Below are 24,053 nucleotides of genomic sequence, written 5' to 3' on the forward strand. Positions count from 1 at the left end.
ATCCTGATCAGGTAAACGGAGGTATCCGCAGTCAAAATCAGTGTGCCAAGAACGGCCTAACAATCGGTATGAAACACGTCAGACAGCATTTGACGCAATGCGAGGTTGTGTTGACGAACTAGATCGTTATAACGACCATATAATTTGCGAAATGCTGACTTCAATCGAGACTGTTGAAATCCCTGTACAATCAACTTGTTTGTCAGTAGCTTACCTCGATTTAAAAACTGACTATACCCAGAACAAGCTCTTGCATATCGAATCAGTTGGTGGAACAAAATTGGTACCGTATAAGTTTTACATATATAAACACCATATGCAGGTGATAATGGAATATTGCTACATAAATGTGGGAAGTTAACAATGGAGAAACTGCAATCATCCCGTTTGTCATACAGTTGAGTTGTTAGTTTGACGTTAATGTCTACTTTCAATAAAATATCTAAGCATGAAGCAGAAGTGGACGACTCTGTGGTGTCCTTTATTTTGAGCTCACATGGATATATCAAATCGACATATGAATGAAAGCTATCATTGTTAATAGACAAAACGTCATCGATATATCTAAAAGTCGAATTGAAGGTCACAGCGAGAGATTTTTTCTTCTCACGTAGAAGTTTTTGAATAAATTCTGCTTCATATGAATATAAAAACAGGTCAGCTAACAAAGGAGCACAATTCGTGTCCATGGGGATTCCAAACAGACTGTTGGAAGACCTGATCACCAAAGACCACGAAGATATTGTCAATGAGGAACTCTAGCATATTTTTTATTTCAACTTCAGAGTACTTGTGCGTGGAATCAGAGTGGTGTTTAACAAAGTCAGTTTTTGAATGACTGATCACTAGATATGAATATTTCCGTTTTTGTTGAAGAAGCAAGTGCCTATGATGTCAAAAAGTCTAGTATTTAATTTATTGGGAGGAATGGTCGTGTATAGTGTTGAAAAGTCATAGGTTTTAATGCTATTGATTTGGGAAAAATTCTGTGATTTCAAGTTTACTAAAAGTTTTTTAGAATTTTTTAGAATCCACATTTAATTAACACCACTTCTGGCATATGTAGTCGCACAGTAAGTTTGAAGTTTCTCCTTCACAGCTGTTAACATTTTCGAGAGGAGCAAAGATAGGGGCTTGGTAGAGCACTTACTGGATCCAGCAATGTATCGTTGTTTGTAAGGGTTTTTATGTAGTTTAGGAATCCAGTATAGGTACGGTAACTCATATTCATTCGACCCATTGACTGGAATATTAAATGTGTCTAAAACTGAAGCATGGTTTTGAAGAATTTCGTCTTTTGAAAGGGCAGTTGGAGTATAAGTATGATTATCAAAAGTGGAATTAATGCCAAGTTCGTTTAAAATACAGTAATGAGCCTTACAAACAAATACAATGTTGTTACTAGCTTTGTCAGCTGGAACCAAAATATATTCCTCATGTAACCTATCTAATTCTTTTATCACTTCTGGTTTACTAAACAGAGAAGGATAGCTGGTACGTACTTTTGTTTTCATGTGTCTAATGCGGGATTTTAATATCCCTCTTATGCTTTTAACCCATTCTGACAATGTATCAAGTTCTTCTTTTTCATATTTAGCCCATCGTCTGGCATAATCTTCGACAGAACTCATAATAGAGATGAAGTTCTGTCGCCAATTAAAAGACCGAGGTTCCCTGTATTTAGAACCTTTAAGAATATAGGTCCTATATAGATTGTATACATAGATTTGTCTTTAGAGCAAAAAATACTGAAACATGAATTTATGCCCAAAGATGGATCCAACGACGACAACCCCACCCCTCGTTTGGTGTGTTTCTCCAAAGCTCTGACCTGTGAGACTGCAACCCTCCGTTCTGAAATTTATGGATCCGAAACTAATTCCACATGGTATTCAATCAACCTAGGATATAAACTTTGTGCTTACTCACCCCCCTCCCCTTTCCAACTTTTAAAACTTTGTATCAGTCAAGCCGAAAACCGACATCAAAGGGGAGGCGAATCTTATTTATATGTGGTAACTTTTACAGGGGCCCAAGATACCATTTTTAATCATTATAATTAAAATAGTTCGGTTATACAATGTTTCGCTTCGTTAGGTTTCAATTCGTGGGTTTCGTTTCGTTTCAGTAGATTTCGTTTCGATTTTGTTTCGCACTTTACAGGTACTCCAACGGAAGCGTAGTATTGACATATTTCATATGTTGAAAAGTAATGTCGGATATAAACAATACCAGATGTGGAATTAAAGTCCAGGTTGTTTAAAAACAATTGTAATAGCAAAACTTGCACACATAGACAAGATTGTTACAAGCCTTGTCAGCTAGCTCTAAAAGATATTATTTTATTATTGATGGTTTACTAAACACAGGAGGATATACGGTACGTACATCTGTGTGATGATACTAATACGGAGTTTTAATAAAACTCTAATACACATATTTACACAGTGACTTTAACTATGGATTACTCCGTTTGCCTAATCAAGATATAGGCCTCACGGTGGGTGTGGCCAGTCGACAGTGGATGTTTACTCCCCCATGTACCTGTCCAGGGGTCAGTGTTTGCCCTACTCTTAATTTTGTATTCTTTATGTGAATTTTGAGATTGGTCGCTGTTCGTTGTCTTCACCTCTCATAATTTTATCTACTTTGACAGTGTATCAAATTCCTATTTATTATTATTTTACCCCTATCGTCTGGCATGGTCTTCAACAGAAATTCCGATTTATTATTATTTTACCCCTATCCTCTGGCATGGTTTTCAACAGAAATTCCTATTTATTATCATTTTACCCCTATCGTCTAGCATGGTCTTCAACAGAAGTTTTGTTGCCAAAGGGAAGATCGGGTACTCTGAATTTCTAAAAAGTGATATCGGGTCTTTATTTTCAGATACTTTGATATCATCAGTAATGGCGTATCCAGCTGAGTTATAACTACAAGAAGAATAGCGCGGGGGTGGATTATGTATAAAATGGCCTACAGTTAAGAAATATAATGTATGTTTGTAATGCTAAGTTTAAGGAACTGACAGCATGGTTTTCAAGAATTCTCATCCATAACCCGGGCTGATGTAAAACTTGTACGGTACCAATTTTGATGCACCATATGCGCATTTCGACAAATAATGTCTCTTCAGTGATGCTAAACCGAAATGTTTGAAATCCGAAATAACTATTAAGTTTTAGAGCTAAATATAGCCAAAACCAACGTGCCATAAAAGTGGAGCCAAATTCGTCCATAGAAAAGAGCTATGCATGAGGGAGATAATACTTAATTTTGAAATGAAGTTCTAAATTTTATAACAGCAATTAAATATACATCCGTATTTTCAAGCTAGTAACGAAGTACTTAGCTACTGGGCTGTAGAGACCCTCGGGGACTAACAGTCCACCAGCAGAGGCCTCGACCCAGGGGTCATAATGTAAAACTTATACGGTACCAATCTTGATGCACCATATGCGCATTTCGACAAATAATGTCTCTTCAATGATGCTCAACCGAAATGTTTGAAATCCGAAATAACTATGAAGTTTTAGAGCTAAATATAGCCAAAACCAGCGTGCCAAAAAAGTGGATATGAAGTACCTGTAACACGTTAAGCTATGATATCATTGTCCAATTACAATTAATATAGTAAACTGAACACCATTATCCAACCGATTCTGATAACAAGCCGGTCTCTACGTTCACCCATTTTACAGCATTCACCAAAAGAAAGGTGAAGCTAACGAACAATGATCGATGTCATAACTCCTACAAGCAATACAAAATACCCCTGGACACACCAGAGAGGTGGGATCAGGTGCCTAGGAGTAGTAAACATCCCCTGTCTATCCTACCTCTAGAGACTCCCTCTCTATCATGTATAAGTACATCAGTCCTCAGTCACACTACCTTAACTTTTGTCCTTGACAACCCATAACCGATATAAAACAAAATTCTAGAAATTCTGTTTGATAATTATATATGTCTACTGCCCAAACATTCATGCAAACTAAAAACAAATTTCAGATAATAAAATGAAACTTTTCCTATCTTCTCTTTCGTTTTCTTCTTCTCCTCGATGGTCCGTTCTGCAAGAATATTCATAAAACTATTCAGACATGGTTTAACTTTGGAGAAGAAAACATTGTTTCACATACAGCTTTAAAGGCTAGCACTAACAATAAACGGTGTCTATTAGTGTCTATAATACACTAACAATACACAGTGTCTATAAGTGTCTATAATGAACTAACAATACACATTGTCTATAATGAACTAACAATGCACAGTGTCTATAAGTGTCTATAATACACTAACAATAAACAGTGTCTATAAGTGTCTATAATACACTAACAATAAACAGTGTCTATAAGTGTCTATAATACACTAACAATAAACAGTGTCTATAAGTGTCTATAATACACTAACAATAAACAGTGTCTATAAGTGTCTATAATACACTAACAATAAAGAGTGTCTATAAGTGTCTATAATACACTAACAATAAACAGTGTCTATAAGTGTCTATAATACACTAACAATAAAGAGTGTCTATAAGTGTCTATAATACACTAACAATAAACAGTGTCTATAAGTGTATATAATGAACTAACAATAAACAGTGTCTATAAGTGTCTATAATACACTAATAATTAACAGTGTCTAAAAGTGTCTATAATACACTAACAATAAACAGTGTCTATAAGTGTCTATAATACACTAACAATAAACAGTGTCTATAAGTGTCTATAATGAACTAACAATAAACAGTGTCTATAAGTGTCTATCAAACACTAACAATAAACAGAGTCTATAAGTTTCTATAATACACTAACAATAAACAGTGTCTATAAGTGTCTATAATACACTAAAAATAAACAGTGTCTATAAGTGTCTATAATGAACTAACAATAAACAGTGTCTATAAGTGTCTATAATACACTAAAAATAAACAGTGTCTATAAGTGTCTATAATACACTAACAATAAACAGTGTCTATAAGTGTATATAATACACTAACAATAAACAGTGTCTATAAGTGTCTATAATGAACTAACAATACACATTGTTTATAATGAACTAACAATGCACAGTGTCTATAAGTGTCTATAATGAACTAACAATAAACAGTATCTATAAGAGTCTATAATACACTAACAATAAACAGTGTCTATAAGTGTCTATAATACACTAACAACAAACAGTGTTTATAAGTGTCTATAATACACTAACAATAAACAGTGTCTATAAGTGTCTATAATGAACTAACAATACACATTGTCTATAATGAACTAACAATGCACAGTGTCTATAAGTGTCTATAATACACTAACAATAAACAGTGTCTATAAGTGTCTATAATACACTAACAATAAACAGTGTCTATAAGTGTCTATAATACACTAACAATAAACAGTGTCTATAAGTGTCTATAATGAACTAACAATACACATTGTCTATAATGAACTAACAATGCACAGTGTCTATAAGTGTCTATAATACACTAACAATAAACAGTGTCTATAAGTGTCTATAATACACTAACAATAAACAGTGTCTATAAGTGTATATAATACACTAACAATAAACAGTATCTATAAGTGTCTATAATACACTAACAATAAACAGTGTCTATAAGTGTCTATAATACACTAACAATAAACAGTGTCAATAAGTGTATATAATGAACTAACAATAAACAGTGTCTATAATACACTAACAATAAACAGTATCTATAAGTGTCTATAATACACTAACAATAAACAGTATCTATAAGTGTCTATAATACACTAACAATAAACAGTGTCTATAAGTGTCTATAATACACTAACAATAAACAGTGTCTATAAGTGTCTATAATGAACTAACATTAAACAGTGTCAATAATTGTCTATAATACACTAACAATAAACAATGTGTATAAGTGTATATAAGTGTATATAAGCGTTTATAAGCACCTATAAGCGTCTATGAGTGTCTATGAACGTCTATAAGTGTCTATAAATGTCTGTAAGTGTCTATAAGCATCTATAAGTGTGTGTAAGTGTCTGTAAGCGTCTGAAAGCATCTGTAAGCGTCTGTAAGTGTCTGTAAGCGTCTATAAGCGTGTATAAGTGTCTATAAGGGTCTATAATGGTATGTGTAATGCTTCACCTCCTATAGTATTGGTACTTGTAAAAACTATCTACTACCTAATTCCAGAACTCATTCCAAAATAATCAAATGCCAGAATTGCAGATTAAAAACACAAAGTAATTGCTAAGATCATAATCTTTTTCAGGGAGTAATTACAATACACTGAATGAAATCATTGAATGAAAAAGTGAAGATGACGATCCGATCTCATAATCCTGTGAGGAGGACAAATGTACTGTTAAGCTAACTTGGCACACACGATTTGGAAATCAAGAGACTAAGATGAGTAAAAACCTCTTTTATCTATGTACCTTAAAGGACATGCACGTGAATTCCTTCATCATTTATGTTTTTGCCTCGTATATATCTTTGTAATATTTCTATTTGTAATTTCGTTCTTTGTAATTTTCATCACTTTGACTGTTGGGATAGCTGGAGAAGGTTTATTATGGCACGGTCACTACTACTTCACACATGTATCCTGTGTAAAGACGAACAGACTTAGAATTGCGTTGGTCTAGTGAGTTGGAACAAAGCAATCTTGCAAGTGTGACTTGACGAACTGAATTTAGTTGACGTACCTCGCGGACTATAGGTGTTCGGATCAGAGTTTTGTCCATGTATGTTGGATCGTCAAATATTCGTTTCCTATAAAAACATTTTATGTTTTAGACATACAATTTATTAAGAAGGGTTTTGAAAGAACTAAACTTGGTTTATCTTAAATTAGTGAACAAAACATGACAGAGAGCTTAATTTGTTCAGGTCGCCTTTTTTCTATTGTTATGGAGGAGTATCAACAATGTTTATCTGTTCTTATCGTTCTGTCGTATTTCCATTCCTAAATCTATGCTGACATGTTTCGTATGTTCTTATCGTTTTGTCTGTCTCCATTCCTAAAGATATGCTAATGCACAGTTAGCTCACCAGTCCATACTTACGGTGGTAGTGGAATGGAACAGGAGTCAATTTCAAAGAAGATATTCATTCCAGGAGGTAAACAATTCAAATCTTTAAATAGAAAAGAGAAAAGTAATTTTTTCTATGAAAAAGAAAAACTATTGTAGAAATTGTGAAAATATACTGAAATTATATCTCGGTAATAAGGTCTACGTTGGACAAATTATTCTCTTTGGCATTGAAACATTAAAGGATACAACGCATGTTTCTAAACTTTTTCATTTTTTCAGCAAAATTAACTCTTTTTATGCCTAAAACTACTTTAAATATGTTTTAAATGAAATATTTTGCATAGTTTTCGAGTTTGAGAGCGATGAAATTCAAATCTTGCGATATGCATATTTTCTTTCGCTAGTTTACGCGCCATTTTGTGTGACGTCATATGCGCCCTCGGGTTTGAAAACATCTATTAGCCATTTCATAAACAGATTAGATTTAATCGACAAAAAACCAATTGTCACGTTAACGGCTTGTAAATAATAATGCATTAAGATGTTTTGTGCCGTGCTCGGGTGTACTAGTTGTCGGTAGAAAGGATTTAGACTGAGTATTTTTCAATTTTTCGAAGGAAAGTACGAGAAAAAAGACGTGGATAATTTTTTTGTTGGAGTAAGAACTTTACCTTAAAAAACACACCCAGTCACCTTTTCAAACATCGCTTGGACAGAGACCCTGATAAACTGCGAGAAAATGGATATATCGAAGCTATAAGCACTGGTAGGCCTATAGCATACATTCTGTTTTGCTCTTCAAATTCAATACACACTCGGATCAACTGACCTTCACCTTGTAACAACATATATCGACGATACAATGTAACTTCTACCAACTGGTAGATTTACAACGACAAAAAATAAAGATACAAAATAATTGAACTTTTAATTATACAAATAATAGAATATTGTATTTCCTAACTTTAAATTGAATTATAAAATTATTTCTTTATTGAACTCGTAGCATCTTGAGTGCGTCAGTAGGCTATAACGCCGTGCTCCCACTTCGTACTTCCTAAAGACGTGCAGATCACAATTCAAAAATAGTAATAAGATTGCTTTATCAAAATAAAATAATGTGATTACCACTTTAAATTTGAATATTTTTATTGATTTGTGTGTGTGTTGTCTTTTTCTTTCTTTCCGAAATGCACGCGTGACAATAGCTTGGCATATGGCCTAGTTGTCAACAATTTAACGTATCATAATTTGTCTAATCCAAAAATAAATAATGATTGCACTGTTTATTTTAGAAAAACAGCGCCAATTACAGATGTATAAAGGAATAACATCCCCAAACAGTTTGTAGACAGCGGCCCATATAAACATTATTTACTCACAATTTTGCCGATTTCATACACGCTTTACTCGCTATATTTGGGTATTTACATCGTTATATGTGTGCACTGGTGGCGAACACATATAAAACTCGGACAATTTATCAACATCGATATAAATGTTGCCCATGGTAAATTAATTAGGCCCCTAAAAGTTGAGTTTTTAATAATATCTCGCAGTACTTTCACAATCCGAAGGGCGCATGTGACGTCACTGTACCACGTGACTACCTACCTAATTAACTTGACTTTTTGAAATCGGGGCTTAGATTTAAGTCTGTATTGTGGTTAAATATCGCAGAATTTCGGCGAACGAACTATTAGAATTAATTACTATAAGCATAAAGAAGACAAAATGCATGTAATATTGTATACTTTGAAAATATGAGATGTGTCCTTTAAGTGTATATTAAGTATTATTTCGGATTTCAAACATTTCGGTTGAGCATCACTGAAGAGGCATTATTTGTCGAAATGTGCATCTGGTGGATCAAAATTGGTACCGTATAAGATTTACATTATGACCCCTGGGTCGAGGCCTCTGATGGTGGACTGTTAGTCCCCAAGGGTCTCTACAGCCCAGTAGCTAAGTACTTAGTTACTAGCTTGAAAATACGGATGAATATTTATTGTCGTGATAAAATTTAAAAATTCATTTCAAAATTAAGGATTATCTCCATCATGCATAGCTCTTATTCTTAGACGAATTTGACTCCACATTGTGGCACTCTGTTTTTCCCTAAAATAGTTCTAGCAAATTTATCGTTATTTCGGATTTCAAACACTTCGGTTGAGCACCACTGGAGAGACATTATTTTTCGAAATGCGCATCTGGTGCATCAAAATTGGTATGTATAAGTTTTACATACAACGATATCAAGGTATGTTTCGGTATTGTACTTCCCTGGTCATATTCAAATCGCTACGTACTAGATATTCATTGGAAATTAAAAACTGATGATTTAATTTCGGAAAGTATTTTCTATTCCACAACATGTTCTTAATGTTTGTCGATTGTCGAGTACCCCTTGCTTGTCGTAAGAGGTGAATAAATGGGACGGTCTTTCGGATGAGACCATAAAAAATCGAGGCCCCCTGTCACAGTAAGTGTGGCACGATCAAGATAGATCCCTCCTCGAAGGCCTTAAGCCTTAAGCTTCGAGCAAAGGCCTAATTTTTGTAAGGTATTCTCGAGCAGAACGTTAAACAGCAAGGCAACCGAGTCTGTGGAACGAATAAGCATTCCCATTTGACCGGTCACACCTTATATCTTGATGAGATAAACTATGTGATCCGTGTTCAAAATCAGTGTGTGAAGAACGGCTTAACACACTTCAGACAACATTCAATCATATAGCAGGGTATGTTTGTCGTGTGACGTCATCATGAAATGGATTACATAATTATAAATACCTTGCAGCAGGTTAATATGGATCGGTTCCGTTGACGATATCCCAAAAGCATTACCCACCTCTATCCTGTACATAACATGGGAATCCAAGTAACAGCAGAAATCCACGATGCATATCTTCCTCTTCCTTGGAACAACGTATGCCATTACAGAATACTGTCCTTGATCTACAGACTTAACAAGTTGTATCGACGTTATTGGAAAGTTGGAATCAATAGTCACATCCAAAATGATGAGAATACCACCTCTGTCTGTGAAACACGTCGATTTTACATCTTTGAAAGCTATTGCTGCAGAAGAAGTAGTATATTCAATGATATAGGATTACATATAATCCTTGTATTTAAGTGAGAAAGCTATTGCTGCAGAAGAAGTAGTATATTCAATGATATAGGATTACATCTAATCATTGTATTTAAGTGAGAAAGCTATTTGGTTCAACATTCACCTCAGTTGGATAGTCATGTTTACTTATTGGGAATAGTAGAAATACGATGTTGTTTGTAAGATTATTGACTGTTATATTTGTTCAGGTTTCCTGGTTGTGTAAGATTATTGACTGTCATGTCTGTTCAGGTTTCCTGGTTGTGTAAGATTATTGACTGTCATGTCTGTTCAGGTTTAGTAGGCGGGGAAGTGTTTACACTATCCGGACTATTTAGGTTTAATAGACATATAACTACATGTACCGCGGGGTATATTTAAGTTTAGTAGACTTCTTCATTAATGCAGTGCTCTGTCTATTTGAGGTAGGTTGGCTTGCAAGAGTATGGAGCGCACTGTCTATTTCGATTTAGTAGATTACTATGTGTCATGCTGTATATGTAGGTTTATTAGGAGTCTAAGTGTATTGGCTGCCCCGCCTTTTTAAGTTTAGTAGGTGTGTAAGTGTATTGACTGTCCCGCCTTTTTAGGTTTAGTGGTTGTGTAAGCGTATTGACTCTTCCGTCTTTTTAGGTTTAGTAGCTGTGTAAGCGTATTGACTGTCTCGCCTGTATACGATTAGTAGGAGTGTAAGTGTATTGGCTGCCCCGCCTTTTTAGGTTTAGTAGGAGTGTAAGTGTATTGACTGTCCCGCCTTTTTGGGTTTAGTAGGAGTGGAAGTGTATTGACTGTCCCGCCTTTTTAGGTTTAGTAGGTGTGTAAGTGCATTGGATGTCCCGCCTTTTTAGGTTTAGTAGGTGTGTAAGTGTATTGACTGTCCCGCCTTTTTAGGTTTAGTAGGTGTGTAAGTGTATTGACTGTCCCGCCTTTTTACGTTTAGTAGGAGTGTAAGTGTATTGGATGTCCCGCCTTTCTAGATTAAGTAAACTTGTAACTGAATGGACAGACCTCCCTATTGAGGTTTAGTACACTTGTAAATTGTATACCCTCTCTATTTAGGTTCAGTGAACGTGTATACATCGTTATGTCTAGTTATATTCAATTAACTTGAACGTGTATACATCGCTATGCCTAGTTATATTCAATTAACTTGAACGTGTATACATCGCTAAGCCTGGTTATATTCAGTGAACGTGGACGCGTATATCTTGCCCTGCCTAGTTATATTCCGTAGACTTGTAAGTGTGTGGACAACCCTGCCTGTTTATATTTAGTGAACCTGTAGTGTATGTGTAAAGAATGCCATGCCTATTTATATTCAGTGAACCTGTAGTGTATGTGTAAAGAATGTCATGCCTATTTATATTCAGTGAACCTGTAGTGTATGCGTAAAGAATGCCATGCATATCTATATTCAGTTAAATTGTAAGTGTGTGGACAACCCTGCCTGTTTATATTTAGTGAAACTGTAGTGTATGTGTAAAGAATGCCCTGCCTATTTATATTCAGTTAACTTGTAAGTGTGTGGACAACCCTGCCTGTTTATATTTAGTGAACCTGTAGTGTATGTGTAAAGAATGTCATGCCTATTTATATTCAGTGAACCTCTAGTGTATGTGTGAAGAATGCCATGTATATTTATATTCAGTTAACTTGTACGTGTATGGACCGTTCTGCCTATCCATATTTAGTTAACTTGTACGCGTATGGACCGTCCTCCCTATTTATATCTAGTGAACGTGTACATGCATGGACCGCTCTGCGTATTTATATGTAGTACATTTATATACTGTCCTGTCTATATTTAGTTAACTTGTATATTTATGGACCGTCCTCTCTATATATAGTGAACCTGAACAAGAATGAACCGTCCAGACAATTTATATTTAGTTAACTTGTACGTGTATGAACCACTCTGATTATTCATATTCAATAAAACAGTAAACATATGGACCGCTCAGTCTTTCTGCATTCAACGGACTTTAACTCTTAGGACCATCCTACCGAACGTTTACATGTACACCAATACCACAATAATATTATTACGATCACAAACACCGCCATCTACAAATAGAAATAAAACATACTCAAACCATAATGAGCATATTTCAATTGCACGTGTAATGAACACTCAGCATTTGTCTAGAAGTCTGCACTGTACGATACCGTGATCATCAGTCATTAAAAAACTATATGATGATACATTACAAAGACTACCATATAAATGACAGCCATGTTCCTCCCCAATCCTCCAGATTCATTCAATCACTGCTCACTGAAAATAACAATTCATTTCATTTAAGAATTAAATTAAAAAGATTAAATAAAAAAGAGTAAACATTAATTTGAGCAGCTAGTAAACGATTCGAATATTCTTGATTCTTGTTCATTAATGATATGACACTAAGAAATCATGATGAAATGGATATATTTCTAAAAAAAAATATAATTCAGAGTGGTATCATATGATATGTCTGTATAAAGTTCGATTGTTAAATATCCTCACTTCATTTTCAAATCACCCTATGAAAGGTGAAGATAACGAACAGTGATCAATGAAAGGTAAAGATAACGAACAATGATCAATGAAAGGTGAAGATAACGAACAGCGATCAATTAAAGGTGAAGATAACGAACAGTGATCAATGAAAGGTGAAGATAACGAACAGTGATCATTGAAAGGTGAAGATAACGAACAGTGATCAATGAAAGGTGAAGATAACGAACAGAGATCAATGAAAGGTGAAGATAACGAACGGTGATCGATGACATAGCTTCCATAAGGAATACACTAGAGAGTTGGGTAAACACATACCCCCGTGTACATCCGATGTACATTCATGCAGTTCGTATAAATACTTTATATTATTGATCCCATTATATTCCTTTTATTATCATGTCGTTATCACTGTCGCGGTGGCCGATAGGTTAGAGCGCTCGCCCCACATGCGGAAGGCCGGGGTTCGAATCCCGACCGCGACAGACCTACATGTGTAAGTCGTTAAAACAGGTAGTGATAGTTCCATCGCCAAACGCTCCGCATCAGGTGTGAATGTCACGGGTCCTCGGTCCTCGGAGATGACCTTAAAAACGGATGAGCCGTGTCACAGTAGGTGTGACACGCTAAAGAACCCTCACTGTTCAATGGCCGTAAGCGCCGAGCATAGGCCTAAAATTGAAGTCCTTCACCGGTCTTGGTGACGTCTCCATATGAGTGAAAAATTCTCGTGCGAGACGTTAAGCAAGATACAATTAATTAATTAATCATATTGTTATCACACTGTGGTCGTTATAACAATCTAGTTTGTCAATCCTATCACTGGATTAAATGCTGTCTGACTTGTTTCATACCGACTGTTAAGCCGTTCTTGAAACACTGATTTTGATTACGGATAACTCCGTTTACCTGATAACTATATAGGGCTCACGGTGGGTGTGGCCGGTCGACAGGGGGTGCTTACTCCTCCTATGCACCCGATGCCGCCTCTTGTATATTCAGGGGTCCGTGTTTCCTTATAGATGTAATGAGATTGATTACTGTTCGATATATTCACCTTTCACTAAGACATGGATGAGGTTTAAGGTGTCATCCGAATAAAAAAGAACGCGATCTTTAATATAAAAACGCTGAGCGAAGGAACAATCACAATTTATAGTCACTACTTCTGCTTTAGGTGTGATACAAGCGGTATTCCATATTTACTTGTGCACAAGAAATGCGACATCTGCCTGACCACGTGGCAATAGTAGTGGGTAGTGCTCTTTTGGATATCATTTGTTTCTAATTTGTGTAACTAATTGAAATATGTATGAGGATAGAGTAAGAGATAGATTATTTCCGTTTAACTTTGTTAAATCTGTATGATCTGACATTTGATTCTAACTTCTGACTAATTAACAAGTGCATGGAGACAACATAACAGATTCGTGATTTGCAATTTCTTTTACTTGTTGTACACGTTTCGGGTAACATTAACAATGTTCGTTATCTTCACCTTTCAGTTATGCGAACTCTTCCAAAATTGAAAATATGTCTTATTTTGTTTCCATCACTGCAAATCCGGATAAGTTTTACAATCTTTAAAATAAATGGTTCTGTTCACTTCTATCACTACTACCGTAGTAGAACGTGCAATTTTGATATATTGTATCCAAGTATCACCTAGAACATTGCAGATCTAACAAATATCCAGGTATCACCTAGAAAATTGCAGGTCTAACAAATATCCAGGTATCACCTAGAACATTGCAGGTCTAACAAATATTTTATCATGTGAAAACTTAATGCTATGAGTATCATTAAAACGTTTACTTCATACTTTGATCGATTGATTCATTTTATGTCCCGTCTAGAATTTGTAGGTGAAGTATCCAAAATTTCGACCAATGCTTAGAGCTCAGGACCGTGGCTATGGCAATTCTTTATTGTGTCAACGCCTGCCACCACAAGGGACCTCTGTTTCTAAGGCCATATCTAAAAGACCCGTGATTTTCTTTTCTAGACGTCAAGCGTTTGGCGAAAAAGCTATCAATACCTATTTTAACGTCTTGTTTGTCGCGGCCATGGTACGAGCGGGACTCAAACTCACAACCTATCGGTTACAAAGAGAACGCACTACCTCTGAGCTACCTCGATCGGTCCAATATATATTCTGATTGATTGATTGATGTTTTCCACCACACTCAACAATATTTCAGTTATATGGTGGCGCCCAGTTTTTATCGGTTGAAGAGAGAACCCATATACAATGTACATGGGAAGAGACCACCGACCTTCCGAAATTAAACTGGGAACACTTCTCACTTATCGGCGCGACCGGGATTTCGAATCCGCGTCGACAGAGGTGAGAGGCCGTGTGATTTTGAGGGCGATGCTCTAACCACTCGGGACGGAGTCCCCTTATATTCTGAATAACAGATAAATTAAAAAGACTTTAACAAAAGTTATACGTGGTCAGTGCAATCTCCCTATCTCCGTCGATAGCTGCTAGATATTTTCACCTTTTCATCTTGTAGAAGATACAATCACAATGTGTACAGAACTACGGGTTATCTTCCTTGGCTCAATCTTCTCGAGAGTTTTATCACGTGTTGACGAGAGATAAACCGGGCGTTTAAGATATGCATTCTCATGAAGAGTGATAACGAATACAAACAAAACAATTTTAGCGATTGTACCGTATCTTATACAAAACATCATATCCCTAAACATTTTATTCAACTCCCGATGTGTTCAGAGGTTCCTCTTATATGATATACGGTGTCTTATACTTTATTCCACTTCCGGTGTAGCCAGGAGTCCGGTGTAGTCAGGAGTCCGTGTTTATCCTGTTCTTGGTGGGTTTTTTAATGAGTTTTATGAAAGTGAGTTATTTTTGTTATCTTCACCCTCATTATGACACTAATATCATCACAATGATCATTGGAAAGAAAATGTGTAAACTGGTTTTTTTCTCTTCTGATCTATTTCAAAATAATGTAGAAATAATATACCCGAGTTATATTTACAAACGTTTTGTTTGTATGATCATTTTCTCACCTTCCATGCATGACGATTAATTATAACTTATTATGAGGTCATCAATGCTATATACGCCTGTGCAGTACGGCCATGATCTGTGTCATTCCTTATCGACTTTTGAATCTACCTTTGAAACTACCTCACGTACTTCATTGTTTGAACTTACGGTCAGCTATTGGTATACGTGTAACCAAAACCAGTTTATTTTGCACCGTTGAAATTTCAGAATTCATATCCTTTTGTTTTTTGGCCACGACGATGTAAATATTATCGGTTAACAATATATGTATCATCAACACACAAATGAGAAATAACGAACAGTGATCATTCTCCTAAAATCAATACAATTTAGATAGTTAGGCAAACACGGATCCCTGGACACAAAAGAGGTGGGATGAGGTGCCTAGGAGGAGTAAGCATCCCCTGTCACACCCGCCGTGAGCCCTATATCCACATCAGGTAAACGGAGTTATTCCTAGTCAGAATAAGTGTGTCAAGAACGGCCAAATAATCGGTATGAAACACGCCAGACAGCATTTCACCCAATGATAGGTTGTAATGACGAACTAGATCATTATAACGACCATAGAATTTACGAAATGCTGACTTCAATATCATCTACTCACAATGTAGATATGACCTCTGAACAATTCTTTCTGATCAAGGTAGAAAAATGTTTTGTTAATTAGATGAGATTTTATATAGCCACACTATATAATCCTAAGTACTTAACCAGTTACCTTTATAAAACGGTTGTCCCATTCAGAATATGACGTCACTAAAATGTAGAAGTTGAACTCCAGACAAGGACGTTACTTACGTTCTTTAACAATGATGATGGTTGCAAAGAGAATTCATTTTGTGGTTCTCCATTCAGAAACGCCTGTTGCTGATATTTATCAATACACACCTCAGAGGTTATCTCATCAAATGGTCTACTTAAGTAGTGTGATATGCTCCATTTTCATTTTCTCCTACTGGGAAATCAACTTTCGTTTTGTTTATAAATACATTCTACACACTACAAGTAATCTGTTTTGTTGTTGATATTTTGGTTTAGATGATTTTAAAAACACATCGTGCACACTACAAGCAATCTGAAATTTACATAACCAGGAAACTGTAGACGTCTCGTGAGTTGGTTGAGTAAAACCTAAGACGTAAAGTACGTAGTTGAAAGGTTACCTGATCACCGTTTCCGATTCTAAATTTTACTTTGTTGCTATGGGGTATGCGAAATACGCTTGATTACATCTTGCATGTATTTCAGAAGGGTTGTCTTCACTTCTCGTTGAGTCTGTCATCTTCAATAGTTAAATATTGTTGTGTACCTGGTTGTGTGCGATTGAACGAACACCGATTTCCATAAGAGGCCTTATTACATATTCGAGGCATGTAACTATAAACAAAATGATTCCAAAACGTAGCAGCTATCATGTCCCGGGAAAGACGACATGATTGGTCATTATCATTTCAAGACGTGCAACTAACTCACGTAATACGTAAAAACGTAAGAGGTATAAATGGTAGTGGTTTCTCCTTCGCCAAACGCTAGGTATTTAGGAATGATTCATAATCACGGATCTGTTGGTTGAGACAGAGATTTTTTATTTATTGATAATGCAGTTTGATTATTGTACTTCACTCATTTCTAGTGCCAAACGCTCGGAATATAAAAGTTGGAAAGACGGATCTTTCCGATAAGACTTAAAAGCTGAGGTTCCTTGTCACGGCAGGAGGTAGGGACCTGGGCACTAACCAATGTCTAATTTTGTGGTACTTTATCTGAAGCTGATGACATCTCAATATGAGTGATACAAACTCCATGGGGCGCTAATTCCAATCCTTTTCAAAACTTCTGTATAACGATACATATTTAGATATATGATCTGTTTCATACCAATTGTTAGACCGTTCTTGGCACATTTATTCTGACTAAGGAATTCTCCGTTTACATGATCAAGATATAGGGCTCACGGTCGTGTGGCCGGTCAACAAGGGATGCTTACTCCTCCTGGGAACCTGATCCCACCTCTGGTGTGTCCAGAAGTCCGTGTTTGCCCAATTATCTACTTTGTATTGCTTATAGGAGTTATGAGAGTGATTACTGTTCGTTGTATTCAGCTTTCATGATCGTGATTTCTATATCTCGATCAGATAGATTGATCAATTCACAGTCACATTCAGTGCACAAGAAAGAGAAAGGAAAAACAAATAAGCAAATTTATCTGTGGATAACAGGTGTCCTTACATCAATAGGAAGTGTTTATCACAGGGTCCTTATATCAATAGTAATCTGTGGTTAGAAGATTTAATGGGATTAGGACAAAGAGTCTGAAAAGGAGTGTTATCCTTTATCGGAAACTATCACTACACAGCGCTATGTAAGTATTTATAGGAAGGAAGCAATACCATTTCATTAACTTAATCATTCAGACATGATTATGCTTATCTAAATAGGATAATCTTAATGTGAAATCTAACTCACAATGTTACTTTACCAAAGCATCATTGTTCAGTATTTTCAATTTACAATAAGTATATCTGATAGTGAAAGACGAAAAATATTTAATTTGATTCGATTAATTACAAAAAACGTTTTAAGTTATGACATGTATTAGTAACTTTTTTATTTAGAATAAATGCTGCACAACCGTCACTCATTCATTTCACAAAAAAATAACCAAAAAAGAAATGACTAACTTAGGGATCAATAAAAAAAAAATCAGTAATAGTGTAAAACATTGAATAAATGTTAAGTAATAATTAATTACATGGGATTATCAAATGAATTTAGGAAACTGACAACAAAGTAAAACTTTTCAAGAGTGTAAACACTTTCATTTATACGCAAGATCATATAATGACACGCAAAAAAAAAAAAACCCACCAGAATCCAGTCCTTTAAATCAATGATCTATTATTAGCAGCTTTGAATAGTTTCTTTCCGGTCTCACATTCCAATTAGAGTTATCGCCCGTGAAACTATACTAATATGGTAGTGTTAGACATATGCTAAAGATCTGCTAAATAGACAATGCTTTAAATCAACCAGTGGTCTCTCTTGTTAAAGGTATTGTGTTCGATCCTCGTCAAAGACAAGTGTTTCTGGGTTTTTTTGTTTTTTGTTTTTGTTTTTTTTATTCATGAGAAAACCAATTAGTCAATTTGATACGAATCATCAATTAGATTATTATAAAGCGTTTATCATCTTCAGTCTTATGTATGGAGGGTTATGATAACGAACAGTTTTCATCCTCATAATTCAAATGATCTTAAACTTGTACAGTACCAATTTCGATGCACCAGATGCGCAAAATAAGGAATACAAACTACCAAATAGGCAAACATATGCCCCTGGATATACATTAAGTGTATAATTAAAAACAAAATAAATCAAGATCATTGAATTGGGTTAAAATGGTGATATCTTAATTGTGAACTGTTTTATATCATGAACTTAGCCGTTTTATCTAGCAGGATATTCAAGTAGATCGAACTAATCAAAGGCGATTGCCATTGACATTTCAAAAAAATTTCAAAATAGAAAGGTCACCTGAGATTAGGGTCGAATTGAGGGTGTAATGGCATACATTTTTGATTCATTTGATGTTTCTCTTGCGGCGCAAGTAGGTGGCACATTTACCGACGGGGTCCTAGCTCAGACATCTTGGAACTAGGACTGTCAAACTTGGAACACACACTCCTCAAGGCAAGAACAGGATAGCTTTTACCATTAGACCCAAATGTAACTTCCTAAAATCCAACTTTTACGCAGGTATATACGGTGCTGTTTGAGTATCAATGTGCAAAACTTGCTTTCGAAGACCATACCGCAATTTCAAATTTTATAGGCCTAACTGATTATTATAGACCAGCATAAAAACAACACATTCTAATTGTACTTATCATTTGTATTCGCTTTCTCTTATAACTTTAAACAGATTTATCCCTCAATATTGAATATGCATAGATCATTTACAAAACGTTTTATTTCTTGGTGATAATATCTAGAGTCTAATTTAAACAAGTTGTAGATGGAAATGAAATTGAACTACAGAATGTCCAAAATGTGTACATGTCTTAAACTGCATTAATTCTTTCTATAAACATATTTGCTCAAGATACTCGTCTCGGGAGGAAGGGGGGATCAAGTAGATTCTGTCTACCGTTGATTTCGCACACTGAAAAAAAGTTTTTCTACTGGTATTATACTGTTACATAACATGTTCACACTTTGGTGTGTGGGTTCGATTCCCAACCAGAAATTATTATTGCAAACTACATCAACTTACCTGAACAATTTCATAACATGAAGAAACACTATTTGTCGAAAAATGTCGGTTGAGCATCACTGAAGAGACATTATTTGTCGAAATGCGCATCTGGTGCATCAAAATTGGAACCGTTTAAGTTTTACATTATGACACGAGCGTCGATACCTCTGCTGGTGGACTGTTAGTCCCCGAGGGTTTCTACAGCACAGTAGCTAAATACTTCGTTACTATCTTGAAAATACGGGTGTGTATTTAATTCCTCAGATAAAATTTAGAAATTCATTTCAAAATTAAGGATTATCTTCTTCATGCATAGCTCTTAGCCTTAGACGAATTTGACTCCACTTTTTTGGCACTCTGTTTCCCCCTAAAATAGCTCTAGCAAGTTTATCGTTATTTCGGATATCAAACATTTCGGTTGAGCATCACTGAAGATACATTATTTGTCGAAATGTGCATTTGATGCATCAAAAGTGGTACCATATAAGTTTTACATGTATTACATATAAAACAATGAATATTCAAGTTTGAACCTCACCACCTCAAATGTTCACAAGTTGCATAATTAAATTGTGTAGTTTGCTTCTGCTAGTACTAGAAGAGGATATGTTGCCCTGTGCCTCCACTAAAGTGTTCCATCATCAATAAAATTCATCCAATTCAAGCTGTAATCTTCATTTTTATTGTAGATTTAGATATTATAAAGTAAACTATGATCAAGAACAATACTATAAACAATATCAATTAAATGTACATTTAATGCTAAAACTTCCGAATTTGTTAGTATTTCCATCCATATAATAGGTCCTTCACCAAGGAAGAAACAGCTAAAAGACCATGCTGTCCCAAGTAGCTTTCCATGGCGAGAATGCGAGCAGTCATTCAAAGAATCTGAAGATGGCACATTGAATTATGGAAGCTGATTTGATATTATTAAAAATTGTAAGAGATTTTGCCAATTTAGTTTCATATGTTCTATTTGTAGGTTTGCGAGTTTGACCAGATTTTGAGGAATGTAATCTTTTGCATCTTTCCGATTGTTTGATTGACCCAGAGGTTTTTTTTTTTTAAGGAACGAATTTCTGCACTGCTTGTATTTGTAAATATCTTTTTCTCGAGACCAGAGTTTTTCAAATGAATAATCATGGTCAAGGTCAACTTCAGATGGGTTTGCTGGAGTAAATAACTTAGAAATAGGAAGGCGGTTGATTGGGGCATAATTAACGCAAGTATTTCTAAAATAATCATCGCAACTGCTGCTTTTTCTGAATTTAGTAGGCCTGGGTTCAGAATTAAAAGCATTGATGTCTTGTCTAGCAAGTGGCAAATCTTTAGCTTTGATGAGGGTTCCAAAAAATGGTTTACATTCATGAAAAGATTAAATTTCAAATTAAAACCCTACAATTGGTCATTATCACGTGACCGTGGTGTATAAACGTTAAATATAATCGGTCGCTCTGGTACATCCCGAAAAGTCCGTATTCGATATGTTTATTGCTTTTAGAGTTACGACATTAATCATTGTTCGTTATATTTACCTTCCATGGGATTAATAAGATTGACAATTGATCATCGTCTTCACTTTTCACCGAATTTTCCAATCCTGACAATTGTTTTATATCAAGGACTCATTGTTTCATCTATGTATAGTTTTATAATTTTGACACAATATGTAAACTCATGTGATTCAAATTCGTGTACCACTTCATCAAACAATGACTTTATAAATTGTACATCGATTAAAACGTTAACATTTCAACAAGTTTGCAGAAAAGGTTCCCCTCTAGTCATGAGTAGCGTTAAGGTGTTCAATCAACAACGTACGGCAATACTATCACATTCATTGTATCATTGGGTCAAATGCTGTCTGACGTGTTTCATACCGATTATTAAGCCGTTCTTGGCACACTGATTTTGACTGCAGATAAATCGTTTACCTGATCAGGATATAGGGCTCACGGTGGGTGTGACCGGTCAACAGGGGATGTTTACTCCTCCTAGGCACCTGATCCCACCTCTGGTGTGTTCAGGGGTCCGTGTTTTTCCAACTATCTATTTTGTATTGCTTATAGGAGTTATGAGATTGATCACTGTTCGTTATCTTCACCTTGCATTCAAGTTGTGGAAGTGTGGTGAAAGAACATCACAGACATAATGAACTAAATTTAGTGAACATTGAAGTTGTCCAAGTATTGTTACATAACGAAAACACAAGTATCATAATCAGATAATATCATTGTCTAAGTTGTATGAATGCTCGATCATCATTAGAATATAATTTCTGTAAATCGTTAAACGTGAACAAGTGAAATTCTACTCAGGAATAACTTTACTTTGAACATGTTTCATTGTATATATAATACACAATGGGTTTGTACATCAGTTAAGAGGTTCTCACCTAATGAAATATTTAGATATCTTATATGTTCTTTGTGAAATAGGAATGAGATATGAGATAATAAACAGGTTGGATCATGGATTTTAATGCATTTGACCATAGAGCAAAAGTTCAATACATGTTTTTGTATAGCATCAATGATCTAGATGTATATCTAATGAATATCTTAACATGAAGCAAAGACATAGGATAAATGAAAAGAAATGAATATCCATTTGAAAATCATGATTTACAACCTAGAGTTATTCCCCTTATCACAGTGCTTTCTAATATTACTGGATTTCCGTATTTGCCTAACTATCTATTTTTTATTGTTAGTAGGAGTTATGAAATAGATCACTGTTCGTTATTTCCATCTTTCTTGTTCATTATATGTAAGGTTTATTTCACATGTATATACATTCTATAAACATTCTACTAAACAACCATGAATTATAATATTTCGCAACGCATCAAATTATACAATATAGTACACAATATGCAGTTTTGTAATCATTACTCATTAGATTGTTTTAAAATAATTACAGTACAAGATTTGTTAAACCAAACAGTATAATTGTAAAAAAAAAAAAAAATCCAATTACTTTCTTGATAAAGAAGCCATACATTTACTATTAAATAGTGGAAAACGTTTCAATCTTGTGTACATTATTTCAAAATGGCATCAAATGCAAAAAGATAAAACCTGAATTTGGGTATTATTGTAATTTGAATAGGATGCAGCTGTTATAATAAAAACATTCCCCTGTATAAAATTTATCGGTTTCCGTTTCTATTCATAGAACGCACTAAACACCGTCCAATCAAATGTGGAATCTTGTGTTAAAATTCATTTCATACAATTATTTTGCTAACATATTGAATTCATATTTTGAGTTGAATATAAGCATATCTTCTTTTTTTGGGAAATATTTGACGTCAATGATCAGTTTGTTTAACAAATACATCAATGAATACGTTATACCCGTTGCTATATCTGTACATGTAAATTCATGTGAATTACAGTATACCTAGTTTATTTTTATGAAGAGTTGCAACTGATATCGTTACTACATTTACTTACACTTGTTGTCAGTATACCTTCTATAGTTGATGTATTTTACTACATTTACTTTCACTTGTTGTCAGTATACCTTCTATAATTGATGTATTTTACTACATTTACTTACACTTGTTGCCAGTATACCTTCTATAATTGATGTATTTTACTACATTTACTTTCACTTGTTGTCAGTATACCTTCTATAATTGATGTATTTTACTACATTTACTTACACTTGTTGTCAGTATACCTTCTATAATTGATGTATTTTACTACATTTACTTACACTTGTTGTCAGTGTACCTTCTATAATTGATGTATTTTACTACGCTAATGAAGAGTTACAACTGATATCGTTACTACATTTACTTACACTTGTTGCCAGTATACCTTCTATAATTGATGTATTTTACTACATTTACTTACACTTGTTGTCAGTGTACCTTCTATAATTGATGTATTTTACTACGCTAATGAAGAGTTACAACTGATATCGTTACTACATTTACTTACACTTGTTGGCAGTATACCTTCTATAATTGATGTATTTTACTACGCTAATTAGAGTTACAACTGATATCGTTACTACATTTACTTACACTTGTTGCCAGTATACCTTCTATAATTGATGTATTTTACTACGCAAATTAGAGTTAGTTAGTGCAAC

At 34.9% G+C, this 24,053-nt stretch overlaps 1 protein-coding gene and 1 long non-coding RNA gene across 7 annotated transcripts; one reads left to right on the forward strand and one right to left on the reverse strand.

The window, feature by feature from the left end:
* Positions 1 to 3,954: 3,954 nt before the first annotated feature.
* LOC125660947 (uncharacterized) lies at positions 3,955 to 16,698 on the reverse strand. Of its 6 annotated transcripts, none has more exons than XR_008798153.1 (7): positions 16,490 to 16,693; positions 12,366 to 12,423; positions 12,164 to 12,212; positions 9,827 to 10,114; positions 7,065 to 7,134; positions 6,435 to 6,771; positions 3,955 to 4,076 (listed from the first exon to the last, which is right to left on the reverse strand). XR_008798153.1 is itself a non-coding variant. In XM_056147952.1 (7 exons), exons 2-7 carry the CDS (start codon positions 12,381 to 12,383, stop codon positions 4,035 to 4,037), a joined length of 534 nt encoding a protein of 177 aa, XP_056003927.1. In that variant the 5' UTR covers positions 12,384 to 12,423; positions 16,410 to 16,668; the 3' UTR covers positions 3,955 to 4,034. The 6 variants fall into 6 exon arrangements, 3 of the variants coding, with proteins under 3 accessions (XP_056003927.1, XP_048748754.2, XP_056003926.1); XM_056147952.1 differs by having other exon boundaries at positions 6,705 to 6,771; positions 16,410 to 16,668; XR_008798155.1 differs by lacking the exon at positions 12,164 to 12,212 and having other exon boundaries at positions 6,705 to 6,771; positions 16,490 to 16,664.
* Positions 15,107 to 20,897, forward strand: LOC130049827 (uncharacterized). The gene is made up of 3 exons (XR_008798173.1): positions 15,107 to 15,485; positions 19,303 to 19,447; positions 20,751 to 20,897. It is a non-coding gene; the product is annotated as an uncharacterized LOC130049827 (long non-coding RNA).
* Positions 20,898 to 24,053: the final 3,156 nt, after the last annotated feature.

This window comes from Ostrea edulis, chromosome 8 (genome assembly GCF_947568905.1).
Source record: "Ostrea edulis chromosome 8, xbOstEdul1.1, whole genome shotgun sequence".
Classification (NCBI taxonomy): domain Eukaryota; kingdom Metazoa; phylum Mollusca; class Bivalvia; order Ostreida; family Ostreidae; genus Ostrea; species Ostrea edulis.

Coding starts and splice junctions, on each gene's coding strand:
- LOC125660947 (XM_056147951.1), bottom strand. Junction 10,115..12,163: donor ATTGTGGTATTGGTGTACAT/GTAAACGTTCGG, acceptor CTTCTTCTGCAG/CAATAGCTTTCAAAGATGTA. Junction 7,135..9,826: donor CCATATTAACCTGCTGCAAG/GTATTTATAATT, acceptor TTCTATTTAAAG/ATTTGAATTGTTTACCTCCT.